Consider the following 14,008-nt stretch of genomic DNA (forward strand, 5'->3'; position numbering starts at 1 on the left):
AGGTAAGAAGTGAAAAATTGTTACAGTCATTTTTTAAAAGGATGAAGAAGTTGCTCCTCTTTAGATTTATTTCATCACTGGAAGTTTTTTGTCCTACAGAAGTTGGAATTCCAGCATTATTTGTTTTGATAAAGTGGTACTATGTGCAAAAGAAGTTTATTTAGTAAAGCAGTACACATAACAAGGTAATTATTACCTTGAAAGTTGAGAAAATTAACTTGCAATTCCTTGTATAAACTGTTCTATGATGTTTTTTATGTACTGGCATACATATTCAGTCAATTTAATTTCCATTCAAGACTAAGTTTAGAGAATTTTAACAGAAATCATGAGAAACTTGTTGAAATGTGTTTTCCTATACCTTTCTCTATTTTTCTTCCATGTACTGTCTAATTAATTCTTATAGTAAACAATTCAGAAGGATCAGAGGATAATTCAGATAAGAAAGGATTAGTTAGTCCAAACCCTTACCTACAGTACAGTCAGCAATGAGATCAGACCACATTACTCAAGTGTTTTATTCAGCTGATCTTGAAAGTCCCATGAAAATACTTTTCCCTTACAGCCAGTTACAAGGAATTTAAGCTCATTGTCTCTCCTTCACACATGCATAGCCCAGCTCTGTCTTCTTAAATTATTTATTAGCTACTGAAAGGCCACTACTCAGCCCTCTCAAGCTAAGGAAGTCCAGTATCACCAGCCTGTCCTAAAAGGCACATGCTCCAACAGTCTAATCATCATGGCAGGATTCCAGCAATAGATTTTGGTTGTGTTAAGTAAAAACTGGCACTTGCCTCTTGGTACTGATCTTTTCCACCATCTTGTTTTCATTTTATAACATGGATATCTGTAAAGCATTTCAGTACTTACCTTGCTGTACTGTTAACTGGCAAGGTGAACACTTTCCTGCATGGCACACTTGAGTACAGGTGTGCTTTCCACAGTTTAAAGTATTTCCACATACATTAGAACAATGAATTTTTGTTGATTGGCCACAGCGAACTGAATGACTGTAGAGAAATGACACCACAGACAGTCAGCTACCTTGACATCTATACAGTATTTAATAAAAAGAGAAATACACTTTCAGTGAAATGCCAAAATCTTCAAAAGGCAGCGTAATATATTAATGCAAGTTTTTAGGAAAAAACATCCCTAGTTTTTCCTTTGCTTCTCCTCTTCCACCTCACTAAAGTAAAACACCTATCACAGTAGTTAGTCTACTAGATTTTTTTCTGAAGAAAACAGGAGAAAACAATGCAAAGTGACACTGTAACTTGAACTTAATGTATGAACTCATATATCTGTTGTCAGAAAAGCAGGTATTTCCAATACAGACATCCTTCTGAAGACTTAAACAATCCTAAATCCATTGAACACAATGAAGATAGCAATAGGGCCTTAACAGGAGTCAGATGTCTATGAAAATAACAGAGTTTTTAATTAAATTGTAAAAAAATGGGACAAAAATCAATTCTCCTATTTTTTTAAACTCTGGATGGCTCATACAATGGCTGTAAAATGTGTACTTGAAATAGTAATTTTAAAACATCCTAAAGCTGATGCCATGCCATACACCCTGGATGTTTATACAGTACATATTAAATGCTATTTTGAAGCAGGTTTTAAGCATCAAATGTACTACTACAAAAATCAGAAATCTGGTGAAGTAGCTGACATCTGGGGAAAAAAAATAAAGTTGTTGCATCTATTAAACTTTTAAATGAAAGAAGAAGTCAGAAAAACAACAACAAAACCAGAATCCAAACAAAAACAACAACCCCCCTAAACAATAAAAGAAGGTAATATTACTATGGAAGATAAAATTCAGTAATCTACAAGCAATCCATTTTTCTACTGAAGACTAAGTGCTTTTATCTACAAATACTGCCACATAAATTGCAGTACCTTCTTCTGAGAAATTAAAATTGTGTAGTATTAGATTCAAACTCTGAGAAATAATTGTAAAAATCTGCAAAATCTTTTTTCCAGAGCTGGAATGAAATCTTGCTCTGAAACACTGAAATCAGTTTATGTTTGTTTTGATTGTGTAAACAAGCTCAGGCAAACAATTTATTACAGAGAATCAGTTCTGGGTAACTAGGAAAAGAGATTCTAAAGACTCAGGCCAAATGGTTATGAGAGATCACACAGAGTATAGGTAGTACCATATTGCTATTGGCAATGACACTATATGCACCAAACATGCAAGGAGAAGATAGCTTTTAAGTCTGGAATACACTATAGACTTCTCTGTACCATTTCTAAGAAAAGCATGTTATTTTTGAAATTATTATTTCTGAAATTAAGTAATTAAAGACCTCATTTCATTCAGATAGAAAAGATGTGAACATTTTTCTACTAAATTCTAGCAAATAAAATGAATAAATACTAGATGGGATTTCAAAATCCAATCAACTCAGACTGCTCAGGCAATTCAGCTACATGTATCATAAACTGACAAGTCTTTTTTTGTTATTTTCACTTTCTTTCTTGAAAAATTAAAAGTAACTGCATGTTTTCAAAATACAAAATTCTTCAAATCATTTAAACCACAACTAAAGAGTTACAGCTCAGACTAAACTCTGTTCAGCATATTTTTAATAAACTATAAGAAAGAAAAAAATCAGTATATAAAATTTTGAACTGTTCTATTGCTTGCTTATAGCAACTAAACTTTTGTTTGCATGTAGAAGCATTCTTACCTTGTTTGTCCACATTCACATGTTTTTGTCACAAAGGCTGGGCATGAAGGGCAAGGTCCTGGGTGGCACAGACTTAGAAAAAAAGCAAAGTTAACTTTAGCTTTATTACACTCCCAGAGATACAATCCACAATGACCCAACCTCAGTGCATTATCAGAACATTACACAGGACTCCTACACTCACTCCTGCAGGGTGTGAAAGCAGTCTTAATACAAGAAAAAAAGTATTTGATTATTATAATTGCACCAATCTCAAAGACCAGTAATGTTGAAGGAAAAACTGTATTCCTGCTACTGTCAAATCAACAGTATTACTAACAAATCAAGTCTGTGACTGACACATTTGATATTTTGCATTTCACCAGCAAACATACAACTCAACTGTGTTCATCATTGACAAAAGCCAAAACAATCATCTCAAGTCCAAATCATCTCAAGTCTTATCATGTTAAGTTTTTTACCTGGTGTATTATTTCTCTCAACACTCTCATATACAAGCAATGTTAGGATTTCTTCCATAACCCCACTCCTGGCACTTTCTGATAATACTGTATCACACGACAGGAATTTATATTGATCACAAATATTTTAAAGTTGTAAACACTGGTAAAGTAGGCTGCAGTCTTACAGGAAGATTCCTTTTGTTAGAACAGTATCACACAATTAATTTTCAGACATCTCAGTTTTGACAATGTGTGTTTCTGAGTCAGTTTTCTGACCTCTTTTAATATGAACAGAAAAATTCTAGTAATGTAAAAACTAATGCTTTGAAATCAAACTTCTGACTTTTGAAATACGTATTCTTTACACATCCCTACAGATACACGTGCGAAAGTCTCTAGTACAATTTACTTTAGGCAGAAACTACAGTATGGCTACACTTCCAGGATATACTTGATCCATACAACAACAATTAAGATTGACATTCAAATTTCATTTAGCACAGAGACATGCACAGGATGTCCAGAAAACGTCCTTAGATGATTAAGATGGGTGATACCTTTAGAGTTTTAGTCCTGGTTTAGGAGATTAAGCAAAAAGCTAAGTTAAATGACTTGACAGTGTTGCAAACTAAACTCAGGAAGACAGGCTGAAGACTTCAGTATTAACTGTTGGTGAATGCAGAGGGTTTTTTAACTGAAACTTCATTATCATTAGCATGGAGGATTTTGCTGGAATTTATTGCTACTGCTCTAGAGAACTGGCATACCAGTGACACAGTTTAACACATGGCAAAAGTGTTATGCATACCTGATAAATGATACCTGTAAATGTATCAATCTCTGAGGGTCCAGCCCTTACAGACTGGCTTAAAATAATTTTGGTGAGACTGCTCTTCAGAGGTGTTTTGTAAAGTAAACAGTTTAATAAATGAAAAAAACCAAACGTTACAGAAAACAAAAGAAAAGTCGCACACGGGTGTCTGAGAAAACTTCTGAGACCTTGCTAGAAACACTCTAAAAAGCCCCTTAGTTCCTTTGTGCTCCTTCCTCAATACTTAGTGTTTTAGGAGCGACAATTTGGCTTGCTGCCAATAGGGAGAGGTACAGGATTTGAAGAAGAATGACAAGATCCAAGAGGTGCTTCTCTCTTGGCACTGAGCAAATTACAATGAGAAGGGCACAGAACTTTCCATTTAAACTTTCTAAAATGTCTAAAGGTAAACTGGAACTTTTTCCTTATACAGACATGCTCACTTGGGAGTGGGAGATGCTTTACTACATACAAGAAAAGTTGTGAAGATAGATGTATCTAGACAGAGGAAAAATTAAACTTCCATTTGCCTGACAGTGAAAATACTAGATATTGTAAGAGCAAAAAAGAGACCTCTACTGCTGTAGAAAAGATTACAGCACCAAAGACCTATGAAGAAAGTCCAGATACTAAAATTTACATTAATAGAGAGAAAATTTATTTACTGCCTTTGTTAGACCTTTTTCAAATGCTTTCAAGAACTCGCATAGTTCCACTTGGCAGGGAGAACTTCCGTCTTAAAAGGAGTTTTACTTTGTCATGAAGTTTATTATCAGGAACATTTTATTGAAGGTGTTTCTTTGATGCAGAACCTAACACTGCAAAAGCAATTTCAGTGCTTTTAAACTAAAAATGTGAACTGAAGAAGTGTAATGCATGTCACAGCACAACACTAGCAAAAGGTCTGCTAAGCCTTCCCTTTCCAAACAGCTGCTTGCTTGTTCCTCAGCTCTGACAAATCAGCTGTTTATATAAATGGTTACCATTTCAATAAATCTGAAATAAACCAGTTGATGTGCTCAGGCCTAAGCCAGAGTTGACTTACCAGATGGATCCCAAGCACTGTATGACTAACACCATCAGTATTATTTAGCTAAAAATAGACGACCGAGAGCTTACGCTTGCCGTTTAACACCAAACTGCCTGCTTTAGAAACTTTCACATAACCTTGTGTACTTATCTGCAAGAAATGTATCATTTTAATAAATTTTCCTAACTGACATGAATAGAGGCTTGCTTGTAGGATATTTTAGATGAAAAGCCTCCCAGCCAAGGCCTAGGCCCTGGCAGGTCAGGAAGTGCACCATCAGATTCAGGTATTTCTGTGCTAAAAATATAACTGAGTCACTTCAACTTGCTGATTTGGGCCTATAAAAGCTGGACCCACTTTCAGGGCATATTTGGAGATCTCACCTACGGATGGACTCAACATTTAGGATTTTCCAAATTGCTAGGAAGGGTTCTCTAGGTCCTCACTGTGAAACGGGGCTTCCCAGTGAGTGAGGCCTCCAGATGATGGTACAGTATCCAGGCAATTGGTGATGTATCTATCTTTCTCAATTACTATCTTTTCTCTCATACAGTAATGACTAGATGCACTACGTTGCTTATTTTTACTTGTAGCTAAAGCGAAGCATGTCATTCTATTGGATGTGTAATTTTACTTTGGTGATATCTTAATATTCATTAAAAAAAAAAAGACCATTCTTTCCATTGGTGCCTATGTCCTTTAAATCACCCCTGTCAATTGGCAGAACACCAGTGTAAATTACCTTTACTTATTTTCACCAAAATGGTGTGTGGTGTTGAAAAGGAAAAACAAAACAGCTTTTAGGATATCTGTCGCTAGATGGACACGAAAGAACCACACTCACACTGTCAGGATGTGAGAGCAAATAAGAAGGACGTTTATTTGGGATTTGGGTTTATATAGTTTTTGGAGTTTGATCAGCAATTGGGCAATGAGGTTGACACCTCTTTGACTCCACTGGTCAAACTAGAAGTTCATCACAGAGAGGAATGCGAAAACAATCTACTTTGTTTTCTGATCTAGCATGATTCTATAAATTAAGAAAGCAGCTATGATACTTAAATTAAATAAAATGCAAATGTGTGTGCATAAATAAATGATGCATAAATATAAATTAAAACTAATATCAAAAAGAAGTCTAATAGAATATTTTCATGTGTGGGAAAGATGTATTAAAGAATTATTCTGACACTCAATAAAACATTGAAATATATTTAAAACAGAACACATTAAATATGAAGTTTAGAGTAAAATTCCAATCTTTAGCAAATCTTGGAAAAAGTATCAGACAATAAGCTATTTTTTGGAATGACTGAAGTTTTTGAGTGTGTACCAAGAGCAGAAACAACTGCTTCTATCAAAAATTTCCAAAACCAGTAACATGAACAGATGTTAAGGATCATCTTTCATGGAAGCTAGATACAATAGGAACAACATATAATTTATACTTCTGACTAGCAAGCATATTCATACATTGAAAATGATCACGTAATGGTGTTAATCTTAGCAATGCTATTACACTACTAGAAAAAAATCTAATGTAAAGTATCCAAAATTGAAAACAGAGGTGCCCTCCTTTGCCTCTCTTCACTGAATTATACTAATAAAACATTAGCAAAACCAATCTGAGTTACATATACTGATTAAAATCTCCAAGAGGGGTTCTGGTTAAACTATCTGATGGTCTTAACAAATAAAGAAATACAAATGCCCTTTTTTCCTCAACAGTTTACAAGCTTAAAAAAAAAAAAAAAAAGGCCGGGGGGGCAAAAAAATAGAGGAAAGAAGTGGTGAAGTGGTCTTTCAGTTCAAACAAGTAGCATTGATCTCAGATTAAGATATTCAAACACTTTGTCATGAATAACAGCACCTAAATATCTGGTGGACCACTGGACATGTTCAGAGTTACTTTCAGACACTATTATTTCTCTACTTCAACAGAATTTCTTGAAACCAAGTCAGACAGCTGGTTCAGTTTCTAAAACATGATAGAAATGTTGCTACAACTATTGTAGACCTCGTGTTCGTACTCTCATATGAACTCACTTTAGACATACCAACACAAAGAACTTTCAGGCTTTTCATTTCTTTCAGGCTTCAGCTGAACTATAAACCTCTATAGGTTCTGAATCTCTAAGCATATCCTGGAGTCAAAAAATAAGCAGATACAGTCTTTAGAATTCTTCTCTAAATCATTTCAATGTTTGTATGATAAACCATTACTTACATGTTACAAAGATGTGGACAGTCCAAACACTGCCTCCTCTTTCCACAAAGTTCCCCACAGCTATGTGGGATTTCATTTCTGTTCCATTCTGGATTGTGCACCTTACCTAAATCATGCCAAAGACGAAAAGATACTTAATGCTTTGAATATCAGACTAAATTTGTGAAAAATATACCAAAGAGAAAAAGTAGTATTTTAATTACTGGCAGGTAGTCTTCTTTAACAAAAAAAAAAAAAAAATTACACAGATGTTTATGCTTTTCTGTACTGATACACACTCAACTTCTTTAGAAGAATGTACTATTTTTACACAGTGATATGAAAATATTTACCACTTGGGACTTACTATTTTCTTTTTATTTTTCAAGAAGCATACATATGATCCTCTGTGCAGCGCCTTTCCAGTGTCAATAATTTTTTTAAAAAATTGAGTTTCAGGCATGTAAGCAAACAAGCGCCAATACTGAAATTCATATTAACAAGAATCAAAACGACAAAACTGTTTTTCTTTGCAAAAAGTAAGTGAGAAACTCACCACAGAAACAAGTGTAAATTTTAGGAACCTGCACAGAAGCATTCTGACAAGCTGGACATCTCCAACCACTATTGCCATCTGTAGATAAAAAAAAAGATAAAAAGGACTTGGAGTAAAGAAAAGCCCTAATCTGCAAGCCTAGAATAAGTTCTTATACTTTGTTTCTTATCACAGTTCCAAATAAAATAATTTTTCCACTTACTCCGAAGTGGTGAGAAAACACATCAATAAAAATACATTTTATACAGCACCGACATCAACACAGCCCTGGTATTTCATTTCAACAGGATACAACTTTTTTATTGAAGCAAAGACAAATTTTAAACTTCCAATTCTTCTATTATCACATGCCCTGTTATAAGACATACAGCTAGAATACAGACAGTCTTCACCATACCTAAAGCTGTGAGAAGAAAAGTGTTAAGAGAGGGAAATTGGTGAGGAAAGCATAATTACTTCACACAAAGCACCACCTGTACTTTCCTTTTCACTATTCTCTCATGAATTTATATGTTTTGTAAAATACCAATTTAGTGTTGTCTCACATACAGAATAAACCAGTGTTATAAAATCCAGACTAATCTAATTTATTCATTTACAGTTGATAATACCTAGATATTGAGTAGAACATTATTTTTCAAGTTGTTATTTTATTAAATAGCAGTTTTCTTATTCCTGTGTTTCAGGAAGTTGCTGGTTAGCAGTAAGGGAAGAACAGCAAGGTGGAAGAAAAGCAAATATTAATGAAGACTTGCCCAATTCAGTACACATCTTGCTATTAAGAATACGAGTCTGAGAGCATTACCGACCACAAAAGAGGTCATAGACAAGAGAGATACATTTTTATATCTATATATAGATATTAACAAGAAAAAAAAAGTGATTGACACTTTGTCTCTTTTAACTTAATCAGTTCAGTGCTGGTAAATAATAAAATGGTGGTTTTAAAACTATTCTTCACTATTAAGAAATCTGACCAAGATTCATGGTAATTTCATGTTACAAAAGCAGAAGGGATTGCAAACACAGAACTCTACCTATGACAAGATAACTGCAACACAACAAGAGGCACCTTCGGTTCAACTTCAATTGGATTGAACAACTTACGTTGCTCATCATAATGTACAATGGAAATTATTTTCACAAATTGAAATTATCCAAATTACAAACTGCCTTGAATGTCTAGAAATGCAAACCTAATGCATGTCTGTTCTTTCCAATACTTCATGCCTATTGATATCCCTCTTTATCCCAGCCCATATTACTGTGCCACCAAGATTGCTGCAGAGATCTGTACGACTATGGGCTGAGCAGCTCTAGGACAGTGGCACAAGGCATATACCCTCATAATCATGGTCAAGACCAATCTGCATTTCCTGACCAAGACTTATTTCTTTTGACCGCTAGAAACTGAAGGATCTCAGACAAAGCAACTCAGAGAGCTGTTGAAAATGACAAGCAAAAACTGACAGTAGACAACTAAAAGGCATATTTGCTGACAAAACTGTAAGCACCTTATGTGGCTCCTCCTAAAGCCAGTAAAATAAATACTATGGGATTCCTTATGAGATTACAGTATAGCACAGTACATTATACTTAATTACTTCATTAACAATTTCTTTCATTCTTATTCCATGTTATATTTTCAAAAGCTGTGAAGGTAAGTCTACCCTGAAAGTTTCAGGAGGCCAGCAGAAGACCTCTCCTATCAACAACTCCCCTGGAGCTGGATGCCTAGTCCTCCATAAGCAACAGTTTCTCTAGAGTACAGTGATGGTCCCCAAAAAACAGGAACCTATTAAAACAGCTTTGCAAGACATATTTTCTTCTTCATCATCACTGATTATCTTTGTTCAAAGCACATTAATGTATGTTCACCCACAAGAGACATGCATGGTTGCCTTCCTTCAAAATTAGAAGTAATAGAAGTTGTGTTCCAGGATCCACAGGCTATCGCAGTAGGAATGATGGTAGGATGACTCCTGACATACACATTTGTAAGAAGTGGTCCTGTAAGCACTCCTTACAAATCCTGATTACTAAAGAAAGAGGTTACATAAGAATGAGGATGATCCTACAGAAAGAACATTCCACTTTCACGAATCTTCTCATGAACAGAAATGAAGTAGGCAGAACTCCAACCAAAGACACCAAAAGGACAGTCGTATAATCAGAATCAAGACACCTCATTCCCTTTTACTAGAGATTGTTTTAGTAATTGCTATCCTCTCCTTCCTTCTGGGATAAAAAGATTCCTTATTTGAAACTACTTACCAAAATTTTGGTAACTTCTATTCTGACCACTGAAACTCAGAACTTTGGAAATGCAGTGTTAGAGGCCAGAACTGGACTGGTACAGATCTGGTACACTTGAAGTGGAGCCCAAGAGCAGAGTAGAAAGAGACAGTTGTAATACCTCAAATATCTCCAATTCTTCCAGTCAAAATGAAAATACCAGTAAATCTTCTCTACAAAGAAGGGACAATATTACTTAAATGTTTGTTCTATCAATTTAAGGGCACAAGTTGAACACCACTTAAACATCAGTTTTAAAAAGAAGTAGAAGAAGGAAGGGGGCAAGCAGCAACAATTTCCTCTTTACAAACAAAGATCTTGTGTGCAGTGCAGGTATTTTTGTCAGATTGACCTTAGCTATGTGATACCTTAAGGCCAAATTCCTTCAAGACATAATTAAAAATGTTAGTAAAATGTTGCTTCCTTACAGGAAAGAATCTTTCCACATGATGGCAAAGTGATGCCCAGTAGAGCTCCTCCTCCTGACCAGGACATCTCTAAGATACAATAAAAATTCATTCTCTAGTTCTGAGTGCTGCTGACAATCTGCATTGTAGAAATAAAGATGGTGAAAATGTGTATTAATGTCTTCACAAATTACTCCATCTTTAAGGACCAATCAGGTTCCGGAAGAATGGGTGTGGGGTCATTACAAACATCAAGCTGCCCAAGTTTGTTGCAGAGGCAAGCACAGCTTGAACTTCTGAATTTTGGGGGGAAATGCACAGACTTAATACACTTATGAATATTAGCTTCTCCAGCTAGGATGGGGTTACAGCTAGTTTCAATGGCCATACAATGTGTGATGGGGGTGGGGAGGACTATATATGTTCAAGGGGGAATATTTAGTAGTCAGTTTGGGAAGTCTGTATCTTCCTAGTACCTCAACCCAATGGGGAAAGGAGGAGGACAACATGCAGCTGGGAGTTTAGGATAAAAGGAGGCTACATCCTTCAAAAACTCAAGAGACCCCACAAGGGGTATGGCCTAGTAGGCACTCTCTCCTTTCATTTGAATAAAGTTGCATGACTCTTCTGTCTCCTTTATGGACACTGGCTTTCCACAGCATGATTTTCAGCACAGCAGGGAGTCAGGTGAAGCACCCACTGGCTCACTGCAGCTGTCCACTGTGAAGGAGCTTTGGTCTCAACATGGTGTTGAAAGTATAACTGCTAGAGGGTCTAGTGAATGAGAAGACTGGGAACATTCCTTAACACACAAGACCAAGAAGAGAGCAATGCCATATGACTCCCCACAGATAATAAGGAGACTCTTTCACTTGCCTTGGCCAAACCAGCTGTCATTTTTCAGGTGACTGTAAAGACAATAGAAGGCAAAGAAGTTTTCTGAGGGAAGACATCTTCAATATAGCCAAAAAGAGAGATACTGTAGCATGTGAGAAGACTTTGTTACAGTAACCTAGTTCAAGAACTAGTTTCTGGAACCTAGAAATCTAGACCTAAGACAGTTCACTGCTTCTTCCCAACCAAGAAAGTAGAGCTTTAAGCACATTTTATCACACTAACACAGTAATCCAGAATACTTCACTTTCCTTTCCAACTGCATCACCTTTGCATTGATGCCAATCTGATGGCCTGCTGTGGATCTCAAAATTCAGACAATAACACCCACATTCAGTGAGTTTTGTACGAGTAAAACATATACACAATGCATTAATAAGCTCAAATTAAAAGAGAGCTGTACACTCCCTGTTTTTCACTTCCAATAAGTGTTCTATTGCACAGTGTCCCAACATTTAATTACTGTTGGTGTCCCAGGGCTCCCATCCTGGTAATGCCTTGCTTTCACTAATGCCAGGATGGATGGATTTAAGGAGTATTTTATCTGAGAAACCAACTAAAAAGTGGTTGAGTAAAAGCACACAACCTAATGCATGAAGTGCATCTTCTGCATGACTGCTCAGCAAAGTACAGATGAGAGATAAGACACTTCTTGGTGTGTAAAAACACAGCCACAGAGTTTTGCATCCTGATGCACTGATTTCATTGAATGATCTTCTGTATCCAAATCTGGAAATTAGGTTTAGCTAGAACCAAATTCTGGAAAGAATTGAGTTACGAGGATTATATAAGGCATACACAGAACCATGAGAATAAGATTGATTTAAACTTGTTTACAGCTTACTGCTTGTAGTGAGTGAACCATTTATGGCTAAATTTTGCCTTAAACAAGCTGTTTTAGCTTGTTTAACAAAAGGAGAATCTTTGAACTAAAGGAGAAACCGCTGTTAAGCAATGAATACTACAGAGGCAGGGCAGAGGGGTTTTTTATGGTAATTTCTCTCCTGCACTGCAAGTCACCACCATGCAGCTGCAAAACTCTGAACTCAGAACCTTTATTCAGAAAAGCTTTCCAAGCACACCCTGACACATAAACTCAAGCCCCCGGTTTGATACTGCCAGACTTCCAGAATCTTCCAGAAAGAAGACTGTGCATACCCAGAATTCTTCCTGGAGGAGGTACTGCAGTGTTTGCTAGAAGAATCAGGGTTATAAACTCCCCAGTTTTTGATGCACATGCATGCCCCCATCCCCAATGGACTCAGACTGCATATTGCAACTGTAGAACGTGCCTTCCCATCACTGGAGCCATAGGTGGAGACAGATCTCTCTTTTCCTGTTTTTCTCTTCCCAGTTTTCCTCTCTTAGGGTGATTATGCACTTCAGAATGGCTACAATACACCTTATCAAATCTATTAAGTTTTTCCCACTTAAGGTTTCAAAACAGTTCTAATAAAATTTGCTGTTGTATCAGTTATTTAGTGTTGTTTTGCTCTAATCCACCCCCATGGACCCCTTTAACTATAAATTTGGTTGCCTGCCTCAGAAGTGGGTCACACTGTGATCTTAAATAACATTTCTAAGAAGTTTTCGCTACATAAGTAACACATGAATTTGAGCATTTTATATATTTGAAAACATATAATATGTGTTATATATACTATATGTATACATAATATAGAATATATAAAAAATATATATTTGAAAAAATACCAACCTTCAGCTTGTGAAGCTGGTGATCGTGCCCACTTCTTGATGCAATTCAGGTGGAACACATGGTAACAATTCTGACAGCTCCACACTGGGGCCACTATTCGGACCACCTCACAGCACACCATGCACTCATACTTCTCTGTGGTCAGCTGTTCAATCAATGACCCTGCAAATAACATATATTATTTGTGCATAAAAGAATAGCTAGCTGATAAACAAAATTCAAATTAAATTCCAAGATTTCATTTGAATTATAGTGAAATTATTTTACCTCTGTGGCTATAAATAAGGCATTAGTTTACTCCTGGAAGATTCCAGTTTGATACTTGCTGGGCATTTTTTTAGCTTTAGAGCAGGACGAAGGAGTATAATATTCCTACTAAAGTGACAATGCAAATTCCACTTTGACAAATAGCAAATACTCTGATCATATGAATTAATTGATAGTTTTAAGATTGGCAGAAGTTAGAGATTTTACTCATCACTTTATACAGGAATTTCATCTTTGCATACACTTTAAACAAAAAGATGAAAGCTCTTAAATACAGAAATGTCTGCCAAAATTACATTTAATTTCTATCCTTAAGTATTCCCAGGAGATGACACTACAAATATTAACAGCGAATTATTATTATGGGATTATGGGAATAAGCCCTTTATAAAATGAGTGCTTTAGGAGTGGAATTACTGAAAACAACAGCCAAAGTACAGGGTCTTTTGAGCCATATGAACAAATGCAAAAAAGTACTTTGAAAATAAAGCAAGAATCTCACATTAAAGTCAAAACAGTCTGATGTGTAACTATAAGAAAGGCACCACATAAAGCTTCATTTCTGTCAGATTAATTGTCACTCGTCAAGGTAAGACTACCAAATACACATTAGAAATGTCCACAGGATTTTAAACTACATAAACTACAAGTACACAGTGTAATGTGAAAATGTACAA

General features: G+C 35.8%; 1 protein-coding gene across 2 annotated transcripts in view; it reads right to left on the reverse strand.

Annotated features, from left to right (window-relative positions):
• The window catches only part of NFX1 (nuclear transcription factor, X-box binding 1), a 53,025-nt gene that overhangs the window by 24,649 nt on the left and 14,368 nt on the right, over nucleotides 1-14,008 (reverse strand). For both annotated transcript variants that reach the window (XM_083855249.1, XM_083855250.1), the window contains exons 3-7: nucleotides 13,065-13,226; nucleotides 7,752-7,829; nucleotides 7,217-7,322; nucleotides 2,706-2,777; nucleotides 871-1,010 (exon numbers count right to left, since the gene is read on the reverse strand). In XM_083855249.1, the coding sequence (XP_083711375.1) occupies nucleotides 871-1,010; nucleotides 2,706-2,777; nucleotides 7,217-7,322; nucleotides 7,752-7,829; nucleotides 13,065-13,226 (558 nt within the window). The remainder of the gene's footprint in view (nucleotides 1-870; nucleotides 1,011-2,705; nucleotides 2,778-7,216; nucleotides 7,323-7,751; nucleotides 7,830-13,064; nucleotides 13,227-14,008) is intronic.

Source organism: Zosterops lateralis (genome assembly GCF_965231275.1).
Source record: "Zosterops lateralis genome assembly, chromosome: 1".
Lineage (NCBI taxonomy): Eukaryota > Metazoa > Chordata > Aves > Passeriformes > Zosteropidae > Zosterops > Zosterops lateralis.